Raw genomic sequence first — 20984 nt, forward strand, 5'->3', positions numbered from 1 at the left:
CTTGGTTTTCTGGCTTTCCTTTTGCTTTTTACGTGCGGCGGGCGTATGCTTTTGGAAAAAAGCTTCAACTTCTAGCTTGAATGTTTTCTTTAGAAAATATATCGAGACGACAGGATGCTTTAAGGCTCGCCCAATGGATAAGAGGGTCCAAAATGGCGTCTACGGTTAGTTGTGTTGGACTCAGCATGCTGACTGACCTGGGGTTAGTTCTATTTTCCAGAGGGAGGAAAAAAAGTTAGGGAACGTGCAGTGCTCTGGGATTTTGTTGTGCTTCTGAGGAGTTTAAGAAAATGTTCTTCTTGCAATGTCCTCCTTATCTTTGTGTACAAATACTGGGTAGCCAATGGCTCCTCGCACTCTGAATTGCTCCCTGACCTTCAGGGACGTCTTTGAGAAGGTAGATGTGACTGTGTATCCCTGGTGCCTGGAAGTATGCAAGATGCACAGTAGGTACTCAGTTAATATTTACTCTCCTCGCTAGAGGAGGGTAAGAGACAGAAAAGGACACAGACGAACACCCTCTCTGTTCCTCTCTCCCCTAGCACTGAGCGTGGCCTGTTTCAAGTGCTTCTGTAATAGACACCTCCATCCTCCATATTGGCAAATCCAACTTTGGCTTCCTTACCTCCATCCTTCTCAGTTTTCAGGTGGGCTTCTCTGCTCTCTCTGACTTCTATGTCACCCATGTCAGTTTACACTGGACTCACGGCCTGACTTGGGGACGTTGGTGTATTACAGCGGGTAGTCACAGGTCTGCTCCCGGAACCAACTCCCCGTGTCTGCATGCTTGCATCCGGTAATAACTTGAGCACCAGTTTGATGCATGGATCTGGCCACATTTAGCAACAGCTCTTAGTCTCTGGTTCCCGACTCGGGCAGTTCTGATTGCATCAGCAACTTTTCTTTTCCTTCAGGATGCACATCTCAACCTTAAAAAGTGTCCAAAATGAAGTCTCCATGGCTTCTCAGCACCCTGGGTTTTACGCAGTCCCCTTGGTTCTTGTGGTATTTACCAGTCTCTCTTGCGCCCTAACCATCTGCTTTCCCCCTTTGCAGGTAGAGTGACCCTTTGAAAAGGGAAAACAGTTCATGCTGGTTTCCCTCTTAATGCTCTTCAGAAGCTTCCAGATCCCTTCTGCTCTGACTCCTTCCCCTGGCTTGCATGACCCTGCTCCCTCCACTTCCTGGATGGTGTTAACTTTTCCTATCTCAGGGCCTTGGCGCTTGTTTTCCCTTTGCTCGGAAGGCTCTTGTCCATTTTCACACGTCAACGTCACTTCCTCAGAAGCGTCACTGCATCACTTTGTGCTGGACGGCCTCTTGCGCTGTTTAACTACCTGCAAAGCCCCCAGCGCCCTCTGAGATTACCTTGTCCCTCTGTTCCTTGTTGGGTTGTTAGTTTTTCTTTTTTTAAGAAACACTTTGTCTCATTTGTAGATTTGTTCCCCTCCCTCTGAAGAATAGCAGGAATCTAGCACGCGTAATTAAACATTTGCTGAATCCATGACTAACAGCTATATTATTTAATTGTCCTGAGTCTCTACGGCTCAGGCTTGGGTTCTTAGCCTTTAAGGTAGTCCTTTCCCACCGTAATCCTGCTGGCTGACCCATACCTTATTTTATACATTTAGTTCAAGTGCAAAGAAGGAAAGTATTCTGGCATACATGAGGACGAGCCAGTATTGAGCCTTTATGTCCAGTTTCATGTGTCCAAAGGAAGGCACTCGTAAGTGTCCGAAAGGAATGAGCTTCTTCTCATCCACCTACTACCCGGGCCCAATTCTGCTTAGTTTCTGAGTTCAGACAAGATAGGGCAGCATGGTGTGGCCTGGCAGTAGACCAGTAACAAGTTTCTCAATGACAAAGAAAGAAAGAAAAAGAAACTCATTTTGTTTCAACTCATTTTGTTACAAATTATGCTGTAGAATGCTATTATTTCTCTCTCTCTCTCTCTCTCTCTCTCTGTATGTGTGTGTGTGTTCGTGTGTGTTCACTCTTTCTCCCCCTCCCCTTCCCTCCTCCTCCTCTGTGTGTGTGTGTGTGTGTGTGTGTGTTTGCACACTCATGCACATGGGAATATATGTGCACGAGTGTGCAGTCAGTTTTCCTTCTACCATGTGGGTTCCAGGGATCAGACCCAGGCCATCAGACTTGGAGGCAAGCACCTTTACCTGCTAAGATGCCTCACTGTCCCATGAAGTATTTATTAAAGCAATATGTGCTAAGTTCGACCCTTCATTCTAATCTCAAAGTAATCAATGCAGAATTGGTATTATTGTGTCAAAGCCACGAGCTAGATACAACTATTCTAATTTTATACAAGGAAAAAAAAATTCCCCGCAACTCAGAAAAGTTACGTTCTTTGCTCCAGGTGGCGTAACTATTAAGTGGTCAATTGGATTCTTTTGTTTTTGCTTCTGACCTTTTACACAAAGGCACTTGCTTGGTAAGAGAGAAATAGTCTTAAAATAGGAAGGGAAAATGGAGTTCAGTGTACCCCTCGCCTGGATTGCAGCAAATATTTAAAGCATCAGAACAAGTCACACAGACGACAGGGAAATCGAACTCCACCATATCCAGTGCTTGAGTGCTTAGCTGGATGCCTAGAATACAGAGTGAGCGTGTGGGTCTCTGGCAGGACCTCGTCCACGGGATGACATGGAGCAGCTGTCCTCAGGGAAAGTTCTTTGTTACAAGACCCGCGCTACGCAAGCAGCATTCGAGCAGTCCAGGATTTCTTTCTGTTTCCACTATAAATAGAGTTCATGGGATTCTGTATATGGAAGTTAATGCAATGAGAAGGAGCCGAAGAGTAAGGGAATAAAGCCCCACTCATTCTGTAAACTAGAAACATGTTTGGCACCGGGAGGCTGCAAAAAAAAAAAAAAAAAAAAAAAAAAAAAACTGTTCCTTGGATAGACTCTGAGGTCTTATTTAGCTTATGAAATTGCAGAGTAGATCCTATTATGTAAGGAGACAGGAGGACAGCAGAACGTGGTTACAAAATGAAGAACTTCGTGCCCTTCAGAAAAGAGTTAACAGCGCTCGCGCGCGGCAGACAGCACACAGAGAGAGATGCGTGACAAGAGCGTGGGGATGAATGGACAGGGTGGCATGTATAGGTGCCTACCGCTGAACTTGGTGCAGGGATAATCCTCAGATGTCAGATTTCCGTAAGGCCAACATGTGACTCAACTCTCGCCACTCAACACAGAATTCTGGGCTGCTGTTAAGAGGCTGGCTGCGAGCGAGGTTCCCACTGTGCATTAGCCTAACTCCCTGTCGCTCTGTGTGTGGGTGGGTGTGCATGCGCTCGTATGAGGGTATACATTTTGTGCAGTGGGTGTTTAAAGAGCTAAGCACTGAAACTGTATTTCCACAAACTACTGCCACGAGCACTCCAGACACACCAAACCTCCTCCCTTGGTATTTTTTTTTTCTTCTCTTTTGCTTTCAACTCCGTTTTTCCCTTCTGCAACTCCCCAGAGGGAGAATCCCCCTCTATCTCCAGCCTACAAGATTGGGATTATTTTCTGTTCCCTATCCATGTGGATACCCTCTCAAGGTTAGAACTGAAGCTATGTGGGGCCAGCACGTTCTCCAGCACCAGACGAGAAGAGCGGCGTGAAGGAGTGACAGCCACCAGAGGAAGAGGAGAGAGACTCTGCCCTGCTGCAGACATGAACAACAGCTTGCAAGTTAACCTGCCCAGAAGCTGGGCTGCTTCAAGTGCCTCACTTCAGGAGAAGTCTGAGCATTCTTTTTTTCTTTTCTATTACTATAGGATGGAGGATGAAGCTGTCCTGGACAGAGGGGCTTCCTTCCTCAAACATGTGTGTGACGAAGAAGAAGTAGAAGGTGAGCCCTCTGGGTCTGGGAAAGCGTGTGTCTGTATCCGTGTCTCTGTAGAGCATTCCTGTGGTTCATGCACCTTCTATTTTGGAAAGTTAAACGCCAAGTCCTGCTTGTGGAGTTTCCTGAATCTCTACATTTTGCTTCAACACAGGATGTCATTTTAGGAACTTCATCGGACCCTGAGAATTGAAATCAGCAGGGTCTTACCTGTTTTATATATATATATATATATGGTGTTATTGTAAACAGGTCCTGGAGCTAGCTTAGCATCTCCATGGGAAATGAATGTTTTACGAGGTAGTTCCGGGAAGCCGCCAGATCTATAGAAACACGACTGTTAGCACCTTCCACTGTTCTTTTTTTTTTTTTTTTTTTTTTTTGGTTGCTTGCAGGGGAGAGAACCAGATGTTGCTGGGGGGGAGAAAGATAATCATTGTTGTGGGGGAAAACGGGTCTAAGCTGAGGGTTGAGAATGGTTGTCATGGACGAGCCTTAGTTAAGAAAACTCGGGCGAGCCTTTTCGATCTGAGAACTCCTCAGAACCTCTTTTGCTAATGTTTCTTTTCAGTGCCTGTTAGAACCGGAGAAGAGTTCCATTTTATCTGGTGCTGACATACTTGGGCATGCGTGCCCTCTGCTAATCTCCTGACTTATTGATAACGTTAGGGGGAGTGCTTACTGCTTGGTTGGTAGCGAGAAGGCAGGGTTTCATCTGTATTTACTGAGGTAACAATGCGAGGGCACTGCAAACATGTTCTATTATTGGTATTTATATGAGGGTTATAGATAGCATCAAATGGGACCCACAGAAAAACGATGTGATCAGCTCCTCCTGTGGGTGTTACTTGAGAGGCAGCTCTGTGTTTTGGACGCTGTGGAGTGACTGGTCCTTGTGGCTAGCATTTCTTGCCTCCTAAAACCTTGGTGCAGAGGACACTGGGGTTGGGAAGAGGAGAGTGGATAGTGCATGTTCTGGAGTAATTCTCCAAGCAGATGTAGCACCAGGTTGAGGGTTTTGGGCTTCCAGGAACAACCCCAGGATGGTGGTTATGCTGTTTCCCATGTTTCCTTAGTGAGTTTCTTCTGCCCTGTGTGTGGATGATTGGTGCCCCCTCTGCCCCACCCCCTGGCTTCCCACACTTAAGCCTTGAGACTGACTAACAAGAATTCAATGCCTAAGTCTCTTAGAAAAATGGAAACTACAGAATTTTCTCTCGTATAGTTTTACGGGTTCCTTGCAGTTGTTACAACAACGTGGCTATGGGGGAAAAAAGGTCAAGTTGGAGAAGGTGAAAGAGTAAAACTTTTCTTCACTGCTGGAACTTCATTGCAGTCTCACTGTTACTGCCCCTGACTGTAAGGGAGGAGATAAATTCACCGAGTTAGAGCCAAAGGAAAAAAAAACAACGCAGGTTTGGGTGAAGACTCTATGGTTTTAGAACAATTCGGGTGAAAAAAAAAAGTCCTCGGGGGTGGGAATTCGTGCTGTGCACACATTCTCCTTGAGAACAGGGCCCTAGCTGAGTTCTCAGGAGATGTAAGTCTAGACTCCTGAAGGTGCTTTGGATCAACAGCACAGAACTGCAATGGGTAACTGTACTCAGGTTCTTAAAGCTTTGGCAGAGAACCGTATTTCCTGAATTATTTCCCTTGATTTTCAAGCAGAAAATTAATCTATTGATCATAGAATAAATCATAATATAAATAGTGCATGACTCTGTAGCCAGCTTTCTTTGGGAGAGGAGCAAAAAAAAAAAAAAAAAAAGCAACCAGAGGTTATGGAATTATGGAAGTGCCTGTTTCGTGCCAGAAACATGTTGGTTTAGTGGCAGTGAGGCTTGCACTTTCCCATTCTCATAGACACCACATCAGAGTTGCTCATTCGTGTTTCTGGCTGGTGCCTGATCTGATGCCTTTAGGCCGAGGCATGTCATGTCGTCTCTTGTTGAGGACTTTTCGGATGAGAGTTGCTTATGGTGGGTTTGGTGTCGACTTCCAACAAGGAGACCCTCCTGCAGTAGTCAAGTTGGGAGTTCTTTCTCCTTCAATACCTTTCTACTGGGCCCTCCCCTCTTTCAGCTGGCTTCATCAGAGAGAGTTGGCAGGACTGGAATGTGCTATGAGCTCTGGGAGTGCGGGTACCAAGGTCCGATGGCACATCTGTGGGTCCTGTGATGGATGAGGAAACGGATGGTTGTCGTCATGACGCCCGGTGGAGATGGAGTTTCAAGTGGGGATGCATTTCTCCAGGTTATGGGTGTATCTCCTATTTGTAACTTCATAAAAAAGGGCATTACTGGTGGGGAACAACGTGTGACTTCCTGAATAGTCAAGTTTTTGGCACGCTTAGGCAGAAGTTAATTCTGCGGCTTAAGGATTGCGAGTTCAAAGGACAATGAGCCTAGCACCTTCCTGTAAATTCTCAGTTTTGTTTCCCCTGACCCCAGAAGTTTATTTATTTTCCTTCTAAGATGACCACGATTCGAGCAAATTATAACACACCTTGCAAAAGTAAACTAAAAACTTCGCTTTTTAGTAATTTCCGTAAGTTTCGGAAACCGAGGCCAGGAGCTGTAGTTGGTCTGACATGTTCATACAGGGGAAATGTTTCCTAGAATCCCTGGGAGGACGGGGGAGGCCTGGATTGAGTTCACTGAGGCCGGAAGAGCTCCCGGTTCGCGCCTGGCTTCTTCTACTAGTGCTCTGGGGCTGGAGAAGCAGAGATTTCAGACCATGCCCCCAGTTCACCTCGTGCAACTTTACTCTTAGTGGGCGGCATAGCACTTAACCCACCTCCTAAAAGCCTCAACGGAGAACCATCAGCTGCAAACCTCCCAGAGAACAGGGTGAGTCAGGAGCACAGTCATCTTCTGTTTAAATAATGAACTTAACTATGCCGCATGTATTTGAAGACTTAAACCGTGTTTTCATAAACCTTCCCTCATGTGTTAATGGCTCGGAATCCGCAATTCTGAAAAGAAAACCCGAGAGCCAGTTTTGATCTGGAAAAACCAATGGAAGCTTTGAGGGCCGTTCTTTCCCAGGTCACCGTATGCTGTGGGTGTGGCTTTGCCGTTCACAGTCAGCGCCAAGTGTATCCGCTTGGAGAAAGAATTCTGTGGTGCGGGCACGGATGTCGCTTCTGAATGGAAAAGCCTCACTTATTCTCGAGCCCCACTCTCTAGAACTGGTCAGTGGATGATAAGTTGGTGCTCTTGACAGAACAACGCAGCAGCTACTTGGGTTTGCTTTCGAGCATAGACAGGGGGAAGTGCCAGATTTTGTTGGTTGAGCCAAGCTCGAGATAGCTTTTTCCCCCTCAAGATGGGAGGAAATTATATAGATTAAAAAAAAAAAATAAAAGTCAGCTTGGAGATGGGCAGAGTGGGGTGTATCTGTACACCCAGTGCTTGGGAAGCTGAGGCAGGAGGATCAGGAGTTCAAGGGCAGCCTGAAGACCCTGTCTCAAAAAAAAAAAAAGTCAGCTTGGATTTTGGATCTGTGATATAAACAGATTACTTAATATTCTCATATTTTGCAATAGGGGAAAGAGAGCAAACTCCACCTTATCCTTTGAGATAAGGCCTTGGCTTGGCCGGGCTAGGTAACTCCCTGGCGGCCTTGGCAGCTCTCACTTCATGAGGAGGGGCCTCTCCTTAGCTCTGAGTCCAACCAGCAACTCAGGAAACATGAATAACAGCAGGACAATGTGGTCTGAAATGTCTGCTTCTGAGGCTTGCTCCGTGCCCTTTCAAAGCCGTAAGGATATAGTCTGGTATTTTCCCTCCATTTCATAGCTGAGTCCCACAGGAAGTGCCTTCCTACTTGTTAAAGGCAGGAATAATCCTAGAAATTCCACTATCCCCTGTTGTCCTCAAGAAAGAGTGTACTGTTTCAAACTCTGGAATTTATCACGAGGGCTTTTCAGAGAAATGCGTTTTGGAAGTGTAGGGCAGTATTTGGGACCGAGTGCCTGATCACCAAAAATATTTCTTAAAACAAAAGACGTGCATTAGTGTAATTGTGTTGAGTTCATACATGTGAGCTAGATAAAGCACATGCAGAATTATATAACTCTCATGTCTCTCCTTACACTTCTTGTTAGTGTTTAGTTCTTAGTCCTTAAAGCCAAGTGGTAGGATATGGTCTCTTAATTTGTCCTTCGTCTCCTGTTTGATTTTACCAGGATCCATTTTTAGTTTTATATTGCTTATATGTATGGAGTGATAAGAAAAGAAAAAAAAAGTAGCCATTAACCTCCTCTCTCTAAATCCGTCTTATTGTTCTGTTCTCTGTTTTGAAAACAGAGACTGAGATGACGAAATGGGGGCCTTTGGCTTCTTGGAAGTCAGGACCTTAACATTTTACAGACATGAAATCATGATGCCCTAAGCTGGTTTTCAGCAGAGGATATTGCGATGCTCTGTTCAAGTGTATTGGAGGAAGGTAGTTCTAAAGAAAAAGGGCGGGGCCTGGCCTGGGAGACATTTGTTAATAATTACAGTAGTCAGAACGGTAATTACAGGGAAAGGGGGGGGGAATGAAAATCTATCAGATGGGAAGGGAGGGGCCAGGTCAGGGCCGGGGCTATTCTGAGCTCTGGACCCAAGTGTCCGGTTGCACTGTGCTGTCCACTCAACGGCTCAGAAACTGAGTGCGGAGGGAACTCTTGGGCAAAGACTGCCCAAGGAAAAGCCTTCTTAACCGAAACAATGCATCCCCATATTGGAAAATTTTAAAAGGGTTTTAGAAGTTCCTTCTTGACTAGCAGCTTGGCCCTCCCCTCCCCTCAGCAGATGGGCTGGTATAGTTGTTTCCAAATTCCTCTCTTCTTTTCCCTTTGGTCTTAGCTACTCACTCCTCGGAGGTCCTAAAGTCTACAGCTCCTGTCGCCATGACTGCTGGGCACCTCTTGCTGTTACAGGAGGGACATCTTTATCCCTAGATTCTGTCCTGAAATCTGATAAGGTTTCATGGGTTTTTGAAACAGGAAACCGGCACTACACCTTCGCGGAGTTTTCCTCCGTTGAGAATTCCCTGGTAATATGTTACAGACTAAAACCCCCTCGAAGCCATTTCCTGCTCTAACTGTTGACCTTCTTTTATGGCAATAAGCCTCAACAAGTTGAACTTGGTACTCTGTGTTTTGCAAGGATTCAGACATTCTGAAATGACACTCTGGGGACAATTTTGTCTTAGACGAAGCTTTTTATCTGGTTGGTTAGTGAGATGTTTTATATTTACATTGGGAGTATCCACCAGTTGTCTTATTCACGTGCTGTTCCAGTAGAGTTGGATAAACTGATCCAACAAGACTGAATAAATAAAACTCCCCAACTGAATCCTGCTACGGAATCGTGCATCGGCAAAGGAAGCCACTTAGATTGGAGAATTCGGTTTTTTTTTCCTCCAAAAAATGGAAACAGGGAAACATGCCATTTAAAATATAACTCCTGATAATTATCCAAAATGATGTCATCAATGTACCTGGCACTGAGAAGAATAGGAATGCTTTCAGATTTGGGAGAGGCAGAGGGTGAAGAACTTGTCAAAGTGTGAGGGCCTGGGTCTGACTCTTCAGAAACCCGGACTGGGGTGATGAGTGTCTGTGAATTGGGAAGTGGTGGCATGGGTATCTTATGAAACTCATAGCTATCCTGGCTTAGTGGCAAACAGAAAAGAGACCCAGTCCCAGGCAAGGTAGAAGATGGGAAGTGATGTTTGATGTCATCCGACCTTCAAATGTGTGCTGTGGTATATGGACACCTGCATATTCCCTCTCTTTCTCACACACACACACACACACACACACACACACACACACACACACGGATGATCATCTTTCTAAAAGTCCTAGGTAAGATTGAGTGTGGACAGGGTGGTGAGGCCTTGCACCTGAAGATCTTAATTGGCTGCAGTGTTCTTTTGCTTTCTCAGTCCCTCCTGCACAACACAGCCTCTGCCCCCCTAGCTGGTTACCCCCAGTGCTTTCTCTATTGGCGAGGTCAAGACAGAATGACCAAGTGAAATTTCCCCAAGGACTAGCATTTATTTCTCTCTGGGCTCTTTCTGTTTCCCTCTTAAGCTCTGGATAGAAGTCCGTGGTTAGACTGCTGATATACCTTGCCCTTAGTTTATTAAATTGTCTCATTTTCTAGGAAGAATCATATTAAATTATTTACTTACTGGGGGTAATGCTTGCCCACTGTCAATTAAAGCCTGCAGTGTTTTCCCCGGAAAATAGAAGTGTTCTAGTGTGTCGTGTTCTGGCAGTGAGGAGGATACATGAGTGCTACATGTGAGTGTAGAATATGGACACTCACAAATCATCCCCCTCAGCATAGACTAGGGTAATTTTGTGTCCTATGGGCTATTATGTAATTTAGGTGGCAATTAAGTGAGATTATGCAACAGCGTAGAGGTGCTATGCATTCTAGCCTGAGCTAACTACTTCTCTGTTTTTTTAATTTTGGGGCAATTGGAAGTGGGGTCTAGTGAGTATGAACCGAGTAAGACTGGAATAAAGATGGGCAGAGCTCCCTTTGTCACCTGGCGAGCTTCGGCTGCAAAGGCATTGTTTCTGTTTTACTTTACCCTTTGGCTAATTCCAAAAGGATTGAGGCAGGAGGCTGCTGTCACAAGGGTTCACGGGAGGTTCTGCACAGTGCATCCCGACATTACTGATTGCCAGGTAGAATGAGAGGCGAAGGGGGTGAGGGTGGTGAGTGACATCCACTGAGTCAGCTGTACAGGTGACTTAAATAATTCCCCTCTCTGAATAGCGAGAAGGCTTTTAAGTCTGGTAATGGCTTTTACCTTTCACAGGGTTGGGATGAGACGACAGCTGTCCTAAGATATTCATTGGGCTCACCTTTAGACTCCGCTGATTTCGAAAGAACTCCATGAGATATTATTTTACTGAATATTTTCAAGGTTGAATGCACAGTATTTTTTTTTTTTAAACTGAGCTGAAATGTCTGGAAATAGAAGTCAGGGTTAAATTTTGGTAATATCAGCCAATAAACCTCTTGCAGAGGATAACAATTATGTATTTATAGGTTGTTGAAGTCATCCACTGACTATTGAAATTTCACTAAGAATTTCTATTAGTACTGCAAAATCAGGGTGGTGTCTTTGGTGTCCAGTTGAAGGCTTTAATTGAATCCAATAGATATGGGTGTTTGGCAAATTCAATCAGTAGCTGATTGTTCAGGGTTTTACTTGTGGCTCGGAGGATGTGGTGGTCTACCAGGAGTCTCTGGACCAGTTTCTATTTCTGGCTCTGCACTGCCTTTCTAGGTGACACAGGCAAACATCACTACAGCTAGCTAGTGGCTGATTGCCTCCTCCTACCAGCAATGCTTCACAGATTCTTGGTTAATACCCCAAAATACTTTGCTATTCATAGTAAACTATTGGGAATTACTTCATTTGCAACTTCTGTGAGTTTTTTTTCCTGTTGCTTATCTGTTTTTATGGTACCCACTCACGCTTGGAAGCTACCACGGAGTTTCATCCTGGCCTTCTGTGGACGCTTTTCTTTTATATATAAAGAAATACCATTTATAACCTTGTCCCTTGGGTTTGCTAAAAATATAAGTAATGACATCTGAAATCTTGAATGTGAACCTTATAATTTTAAGGTATTACCACCTGCAGATGTAATCCTGGTGTGAAATTTATCTTTCTGTTCAACACGATCTCGCCAGTGGTTGCTATGACTGCAGAACACCCCCAGACTGGAGTGGAAATACTGACAGCTAGATTACAATAGGTTAGTTGATTGATACCCATATTAGCCGTCCCTTCTGAGTTGTGATTGAAGGGCGATGCTTCCACTCTTTCAGCCTACCAAAATGACAAGACCAGGTTGCATGTATAACATCTGTACCTTTCAATGTGAAAACATGATTTGAGAGCACAATTTTATTGATATAATCATTAGGAGACTGTACCGTATATGTGGGTGAGTTCATATGAGAAGCCAGGGAATATATCTCGTGGGATAATTCTGAGACTTAAAGGATGGGAAGGGGTTGGCTAGAGGAAGGATGAGAGGGGAATCCTGGGCAGGCAAGACTATAGAGTTGAAGAGATAGGCAAATTGAAGAAGCAGAAAGTAGGTTAGTATGCCAAATCATGAAACCAGACAGATAGTGGCCTGAAGTCGGTGAGACCTAGATCATTCGTTGCATTTATTTATTTATTTATTTATTTATTTTAGTTCTTTTTTTTCGGAGCTGGGGACCGAACCCAGGGCCTTGCGCTTCCTAGGCAAGCGCTCTACCACTGAGCTAAATCCCCAGCCCCTTATTTATTTATTTATTGTATGATGTATTGGTCTGGACATACTCATGTATATGTACACGTTCTTTATGTATATGTATGTGTATGTGTGTAGGATAGAGTGTGAGGTTAGGATTTATTTATTTTATGTATGTAAGTACACCGTAGTTGTCTTCAGACACACCAGAAGAGGGCATCAGATCCCATTTCCGATGGTTGTGAGCCACCATGTGGTTGCTGGAAATTGAACTCAGGACCTCTGGAAGACCAGTCCGTGCTCTTAACCACTGACCCACCTCTCTAGCTCCTCTATAGTATTATTATTATTTTTTTGAGACAGGGTCTTTCCCTTAATATGGAGTCACCGTTTGGCTAGACTAGCTAGCTGGCCTGGGAGCTCTGTAGATATTTGTCTCCGTCCCTCCTGCCCCAAGTGCCTGAATTTTCCTTGAGTGCTGGGGATCTGAGCTTAAGTCCCCACAATTACACATCAAGCACTTCTACCATTGAGCCACCTTCCCAGCTATTACCTAGTTATTGAAGCCAAGAGTCTCATACTGTAGCCCAGGCTGGGCTGGAATTCATTATATAGCCCAAGATAGCCTCAAACACACAGAAGTCTTCCCACCTCAGCTTCTTGAGGTGCTGGGATTAGAGGTGTGACCCACCAGGTCTGTTTTTTGTGATATTTAATTCTGCTGAAGATTAGGAATTCTGTTGAACATGTTCAAAGCATATGTAAAGGGTTTTAATCAAGGAAACGACAAGTGACATTTTGCAAGAAAGGCTCCTTTTGACTGCAGGATATAAAGAACTCCCCAAGAGGGTGGTGATAAAAGTGGAGAGTCTGATCAAACTTGGAAATGATGTTTTGTGTTGGTCAACTGGGGATGAAAGAGTTGGAGAGGTATGGTTTAAATCCCCAGAATTTACAGATGGATGAATGGATAGATGGATGCATGGATAGATAGATGGATGGATAGATGGATGGATGGATAGATGGATGGATGGATGGGTTACTGCTGTATGGATTTTTGCTATGAGCCACCTGGGAGCTCCTTTGTCATTTTGTAAGGCAATTAAAGCTGGGGTAAAGTGGTGGCTATGATAGGAACCCAACCGTTCGAATCTATTCAATACCTGTTAGCCATCCATGTAGAACTGTGACGTAAGCAGCTGGCTGTATAAGATGGAAGCAAGAAGAAGGAATAGGGAGGGAGAAAGTAACTTGGAAGTCCTAGTGCCATGGCTATCCTAAGCCACAGGAATGATGACACTACCTAAGGTAGAAACTTGAAAGTCATGGGCAGATATCCTGCATATCAGATATTTTCACTATGACTCATAGCAGTAACAAAGTTATGGTTATGATGTAGTGATGAAATAATTTTATGGTTGAGGGGGTCACCAAAGCATGGGTCACAGCATTAGGAAGGCTGAGAAGCAGTGCTCTAAGGTGTTGGTGTCTCTAAGGCATTGGTGCCTCTAAGGCATTGGTGCAAAGCTGGTAGCCTTCCTTTCTATGGGTTCAGTTGTACTTGACTCTTTTAAATGTTTGGGATTGTATAGAATTTGCATAACTAGAAGGGGTCTCCCAAAAGATCTAGCTTAATATTCTCACTTTACGGATGGCTAGGTGAGCCTGGATGAAGTGGAAGGGATTGGGCAGTCACCAGAGTAGCCAGGGGAACGCCTTTCCTGGTCAGTACTCGTTCCCAGAGGCTATACTGTGCTTGTCCTCTCTGGAGGGGAGAGACGTGTAGACAGAGATGAATGAGAGCTAGAAAGGCATCTTGAAGAATAAGAAGTAGGATCTGAAGGGAGGGTGAAGGTGTTGGAAAGGCTTTGGAGAGACAAGAGAGAAAGACTTCATCATCCTGCGTAGGGTCACCCTTGGTGCGACTCTTGATAAGAGGATGCACATCTCCACTCAGAACATTTTCATATTCTGGTGCAGCTTATGGGACTAAGGGTCGTGGATCTAAATTTGTTGTTTGTGACAGAAGCATATTCAGAGACACGCTGAGCTTCTTTCCCTTAGGTAATTGCTAATTTAATGGGCTCATTACCATTTTTTTTTAAAGTGTGTTTTATAGATAATGTTGGGTGGGAGGACTGATGACGGACACATAGCGTAGTCATGGGAACAGGAAAGGGGCGCTTCTCTAGCCCGGGGAATCTAGAGTGCTGCCTGTCTCTGTATATCATTAATTGATTGGCCCTTTGGCTTTAGTAGGCTTACTGGAAATGAAGCCACTAAATCAAAGCAGTGTTAGTGGACCCTGGCTCTCAAAGTACATCAGTGACCGAGGTGAAGATAGTAGCTTCTTCTCTGGGTGCATACAGAAAGCCATAATTGCAAAGATTTCAGAGGTGGTCTTATTCAGGCCAATGTGCCTCTTGGGGCATCTCTCTAGTTCTCGGTGATTGCGATAGTCCTGCGGCATTCCTTGCATCCCGAGTACCTACATATAGAACGGTAGGGAAGAGCATTAAGTAAAGCAATTGGAGATATTTCATTTGTGATCAGCCATGAGTCCATCGACTATACTGTGGATTATCTGTCTCTAGAACCAAATACCAGTGTTCCTATTGCCCAGCCACAGTTAAGCCACTGCAGACAGAGAAGCCATAGCAGGCTCAGGGCTGGACAATGTATTTGGAATGAGGGTATGAATGTGTGCATTTATGTGTCTCTTTGGCTGCTGCCTCTCTGGCTGCCGTTGCAAATCCAATTATCAATGACTGTTGGATTAGCTATTGTTTTGAGTCGTTCATTCTACTTCCCGTTCAGTGGCGTACATGGTGACTGCAAGAGAAATCAAGAGCAGTTAGTTCTCCGTGTTTGCCTTCCAGGTAGGTTCAGGCCAGCCACGTATGTACTGCACATCAAAATTCAGGGACTGTTGGCTGTCAGGGTGAGTGGAGGAGTTCTAACTGGGTAGTACCAGCCTTCCCAGATCTATTGAGTCTATTCAACTCTTCCTCAGTCAAGTGAAAGGCCTGGCAGACCTGGCTCCTGGGGGTTGGCACTCAGTTGTGTGAACACTGGGGAAACTGCCCAGAGCTGGGTGAAGGTTGCCAGGCACTTGCTTCTGGGCAGGGTGAGGGAGGATAGAGTTATGGTAGGCGTTGCCTCTGTTGACCCACTCCATTCTGTTCAGTGGTTTTAAAGAGACGGTACAGGGACAGGTTAAGACTAAGTCTCAGTGGCCTCTTCTGTCCTGCTCAGAGTGAATGCTCTTGAGAACAAAAGGAGTTCACATGCTATTATCAGGGCTCCAGGTGGGTGGGATAAGGAAAAAGATAGCTTTGATTTTTTTCCCCCTTGGAAAGAGAAGGGGAGTGCCATCCACACTTCTGGAGTATCTTTGTGTACAAGATAGAGTGGGAGACAGTTGTTCATTAAGGTTGCTCATGAACGTTATGTCTAGATTTCTAAATATATTGGTGTTTTTAATTTGTGAATAAGGGTAGAAAATAGTAGGCTGGATTAGCATTAAATTTTACTTTGGAGACTCCTTTCTGACTGGAGGCACTTTAGGAACTGTAGTTTATGTAGGGTGAGCAGAACTCACTTTTGATGGTTCGTAAGGAGAAACTCCTAAAGTACCTTTAAAAGGAAATTCTTGCCTTTTTAGCATAGGTGTTTGAAAATAACTTATGCCTACTGTAAGAATATTTACTAATTCCGTTTTACCTCTGTCATCAACTGTTAATGATGGAGATTATCCTGGAAACTTGATGCTACCCCATGGCCTTGTCCTCACCTTTATCTAAGGCTCCTTACAAGTGTTTGCTAACGTGGACAGTCAGAGGAAGAGGCACAGTTTTCTCTGAACTGAGGGTTTGACATCAAGCTGAGAAAATCTAGCTTGCTTCCTTTTTAATTTTGTTTATAGCCGTTTGTTCTTGTGTACAGATAGTCATCATCATCACCATCATCATCACCACCATCATCATCATCACCATCATCATCATCATCATCACTCCCCACTGTCATCATCCATATTGAAAATACTGTCTTCAGTGATCACAATTTGAGATCACAAGTTGAGATTTCTTATCAGTCTGGTTAGGAGATTTCAGATAGGCTTAAGATTCCTGGAATCCAGGCAGTTCAGGACAAGAAAGGTATTTCTCCCTTTTTCTATATGAGTGTGTGTGCACGCTATGTATATAGTGGTGCCTTCTGCTTTGACTGAAGCAGGGCCTCTTCTGATTCTGTCATTTATGCCAGCTAGCTGGCCTATGAGCTTCTAGCAGATTCTCTTGGCTCAGTCTCCTCCCTCCTCACAGGAGTGCTGGGACTAGAGATGCTCACCGTATTTGTCTGGCTTTTACCTTGGTTCTTGGGATTTGAACCTTGGTCCTCAAGCTTGTCAAACAAGTGCTTTTATCTCCTGAGAGATCTCCTCAGACCCATCCCCTCTTAAAAAACAGTATTTTCTATGTATTCGTCTGTATGCTCGATTCTAAGTGTAATTAGTAGTGTTAATATTAAAACAAATTACTCACCAGTATTTCAAAGCTATCTATCAATAATTTATATATGTGATATGTAATTATCTGTTGATAAAGATTTGCATTATTTTTTCCATGTAAAAAAAAAGTCACCCCTTTCCAAAATATAAAAATAGAAATCACTCTTGTTCCAAGAAGTCATGCGTTTGAAGTCTAGACCCTCTTTCAAACATAAAGGGCTGGCTTACCCCCTGGTAACTGCAAAATCATATCTGGCTTCTGAAAACAATTTTCTCTTCATGAGCTGGTATTTATGCCCTAGTAAATTATCAGTGTTGTTGCATCTTATTAGAGCAGATATGGACATTCTTTTGGACTTGTGTAGGCTAAACCAACAATTTATATGTATTAACTTATGAAATATTTTGGATCGTACAGGCTGGTCTGCTTCTTAATATATAAAGCACCACTTTCACCTCCACGGTACTTGTACTTGATATCAAGTACGCTCTCTTATAAAAACTGAGGCTTTTTGTTTGTTCGTAAAGACCTTGTGGCATCTTTTTCTTTTTTAAGTCAACCCCCCCATCCAGGATCATTGCCTTCTGTCCTACAGGCTTCTTTAAAGATTTATAAAAACAGTAGACCTCCATTTTGCGTCCCTCTATTCCCTTTGGCGACGGCTACCCATTTTGTTCTAAGCATCTTGACACAAAGCAGGTTACGTGAGATCAGGACTTGAATTTTGGGAAGGTGGCCGATCAGTTCCGAAAGGAGGGTACGCAGTGTTTGGGTTGTAGAGTCTTTGCTTTAGGTGGGAGAGAACGGAAATTTGCTTGACTGTAGAAATATCAACAATGGAGACTAAGAAGCACAACTGGAGAGTACCTTGGTCTTTAATTAGAGAAGTGTGGGGGAGGCTGGCGAAGTGACTGCAAGTGGGACAAGGTACATCTGTGGGGAAGGTTTTTTTTTTTTTTTTTTTTCTTTATTATTAACTTGAATATTTCTTATATACATTTCGAGTGTTATTCCCTTTCCTGCTTCCGGGCAAACATCCCCTCCCCCTCCCCTTCCTTATGGGTGTTCCCTCCCCACCTCCCCCCATTGCCGCCCTCCCCCAACAGTCTAGTTCACTGGGGTTCAGTCTTAGCAGGACCCAGGGCTTCCCCCTTCCACTGGTGCTCTTACTAGGATATTCATTGCTACCTATGAGGTCAGAGTCCAGGGTCAGTCCATGTATAGTCTTTAGGTAGTGGCTTAGTCCCTGGAAGCTCTGGTTGCTTGGCATTGTTGTACATATGGGGTCTTGAGCCCCTTCAAGCTCTTCCAGTTCTTTCTCTGATTCCTTCAACGGGGTCCTATTCTCAGTTCAGTGGTTTGCTGCTGACATTCGCCTCTGTATTTGCTGTATTCTGGCTGTGTCTCTCAGGAGCCGATCTACACTTCTGCACTTCTTTTGCTTCATCCATCTTGTCTAATTGGGTGGCTGTATATATATGGGCCACATGTGGGGCAGGCTCTGAATGGGTGTTCCTTCAGTCTCTGTTTTAATCTTTTGCCTCTCTCTTCCCCTGCCAAGGGTATTCTTGTTCCCCCTTTTAAAGAAGGAGTGAAGCATTCACATTTTGATCATCCGTCTTGAGTTTCATTTGTTCTAGGCATCTAGGGTAATTCAGGCATTTGGGCTAATAGCCACTTATCAGTGAGTGCATACCATGTATGTCTTTCTGTGATTGGGTTAGCTCACTCAGGATGATATTTTCCAGTTCCAACCATTTGCCTACAAATTTCATAAACTCGTTGTTTTTGATAGCTGAGTAATATTCCATTGTGTAGATGTATGTGGGGAAGGTTTTAATCTGTCCTTTGGCAACCCACGAGCTGGCATATAGCGCTGAAACCTCAAGATAAACAAACAAACAAACAAACAAACAAACACACGCACGCATATACCACCCTCTTCCAAAGTGGTTCAGGAGGGAGCATAGACAAAACCAAAAAGCAAACAGACAACCGCCCCCAGAGTTGTGAAATGGGAGGGGGAGGGCAGTGCGTCAAATGCATGCTAAGGACTGCTGCACTCACACGGGACGGCCTCTTGGTTGGTTTTTCTCTCTCTTGCCATCAGCACAAGGAAGGAAACAGATTAGTTATGTCATTTATAGGATACATGTGCGTTTTACTTGGGTGCGTGCACACTGACGACAGAGGGAGATGTTTGCTGTCCCCGCCTACTGTATTCTTTGAGACAGGGCCTCTCACTGAACCCAGGGCTTGCTAGTGTGGCTGGCCAGGAGTCACCATATTCCTGTTTCCAGACCTACGACCCCCGAGTAGGTGGTTCTAGGCATGTGTAGCCACGTCCCACCCAGCAAGTCATCTTCTTAACACTATAAGTGTCTTTTTTTTTTAAAATTCTCTCATAGCTGGCACTCAGCTCACGCTCACATTGATACCCGAGCAATATTTCTTCTGTGGGATGCTCTGAACAAGGCCTTTGCTCACTGGTTTCAGCATCCTTGACCGCCCAAGCTATGGTTTCTTCACATGGATCTGAAACTAACAGCAGGATCCCATGTGTCAGAGAAGCGCATAGCCGCTGTGGGCTCACCTTAGAAGTTCTTGGCGCATGGTTGCTGCCCCTGTGCAGGTCCTGGGGAGGAGCTGATAGCTCCATCCTGCCTACAGAGACACAGGTTGTTAACCGTCAAAGCCATCCGTAGACATTTTTACTTGGCTGGTGAGTTTTTGTTATCTGGCGTGCGTTATCATTGGATTCTTCCAACTTCTGAATCATGCTAAGGACGTAGTGTCTGCAAAAGCCATCTCTGCCTGAGCGGCTGCGGAGTTGCTAAAGTGGAAGGGTTGACTGTTTGCCCTGAAAACATTCTAGTGATAAGCAGAAGCTTCCAGCTAGGTTAGCCGTTTCTCGGGAATTGGGGGACAGGTGCGTGGCAGCGTCACAGAGCGTCCTGTTTGTAATGAGGGTGGAACAGGTGAAGACAGGGAGACGCGAGACTCCGGAGTGAGGATTCTGACATTCAGAGATAGCAAGCAGAGCCGTGCTGTCTTCCCAGAAGTCCTGGCGGTCTCGTGGATTGTGAAGTATTCCCGAGATACTCGGAATGTGCTGGGAACTCCCACCATCTGTCAGAGACAGGCATGTAGGCTATTTCTTTGACCACATGATGCTGAAGTTCTTGCCAGATGGAGGATGTGATGCCCTATGACTACATACCTAGATGAGCACTGTCAAATGTAGGCTCCACACTTTATTGGTCGGACTAGCATAAATGTAAGCTTGCTTTTAATAATTAAACAATTGTATCTTCCTTCTGAATCAAGGCTTTAAATTAAAATTTTAAAAAGTCAAATTAAATTTAAATAAGTTTTATCTCCTACTTTCCCATCATTCTTAGAAGCAATTGTCATGAGATCGACAGAAGAGGAGTTTTTTTGAGCCTAACATTTTTCTTGTAAATTAAGTTAAATTAGTAACGATCCCCATTTTTGAGCATCTCAACAGTTTCATCGATTCTTTTGAGGTCAGAAAGCTGTTCCTTCTCTTTACACAGGACAGTAGCTGCGCCTTTAACATTTCCGGCTCCGCTGAGAGCTTACATTAATCTTCACGACTTATCTCTGAGGCAGATAAAGATGTTTTAATGAAAGCAAACACGGAGATCCACCTGCGATATTCCTCACCAACAATAGTCTCTTTCCAGCAGCAATGACGTTTCCGTTGAGCAGGATGATGGGAGTTTTGTGCGGGCTGTAAGAACACTTCTATCTCAGCTCACGTCACTTTCGGTGTTTTGGTTACTTGGCCATACAGCTAATCACATATTTGGTCATCCCTGTGTGAAAGAATGCCCATGTAAGCCAGGTCCTGCAACACAAGGCTGTCCTGTTTGCCTCCTTTCACGGGCAATGGAGAAGGAAGGAGAGACAGCGTATTAGTATTTAAAGTAACAAACCCCCAATGGTCCACATCATCCAGATTCACATTTCTTTTCCTTTATGTAAACACAAGGCCAAAGGGGAAGATTAGGTTCCAGAAAGATGCGGGAGGAAGAGGAGAAAGAGAAAGAGGAAGGGGAAGGAGGGGAGAGGAGAGGGGAGGAGGGGGAAAGGAGGAGGGGGATGCAGTGCTTAGGTCAGGAACTTGATTCCTTAGACATTTCTTGGCAAACAATATCTTCCTCACTGGAAATATTTTATTTTACCATATTGTAGGAATACCCACAATGTTGAGCTTCATAGATGTTATCACCATGAGTAAATAAAATGCCTGAGAATAGGTGTGCGGGGTGGCAAAGGGAACTGAGAGAGAGATCTCTGTGGATTGGTAGAAAGCTTCTAACATTGGGTGACAG

The 20984-nt window shown here is 44.5% G+C and overlaps 1 protein-coding gene across 1 annotated transcript in view; it reads left to right on the plus strand.

Moving 5' to 3' along the window:
• Slc4a4 (solute carrier family 4 member 4) overlaps positions 1-20984 on the plus strand; it is a 331652-nt gene that overhangs the window by 43710 nt on the left and 266958 nt on the right. Inside the window, exon 2 of the mRNA XM_032916131.1 lies at positions 3785-3858. Within this exon, the coding sequence (XP_032772022.1) occupies positions 3786-3858 (73 nt within the window). The 5' untranslated portion in view covers position 3785. The remainder of the gene's footprint in view (positions 1-3784; positions 3859-20984) is intronic.

This window comes from Rattus rattus, chromosome 11 (assembly GCF_011064425.1).
Source record: "Rattus rattus isolate New Zealand chromosome 11, Rrattus_CSIRO_v1, whole genome shotgun sequence".
Classification (NCBI taxonomy): Eukaryota; Metazoa; Chordata; class Mammalia; order Rodentia; family Muridae; genus Rattus; species Rattus rattus.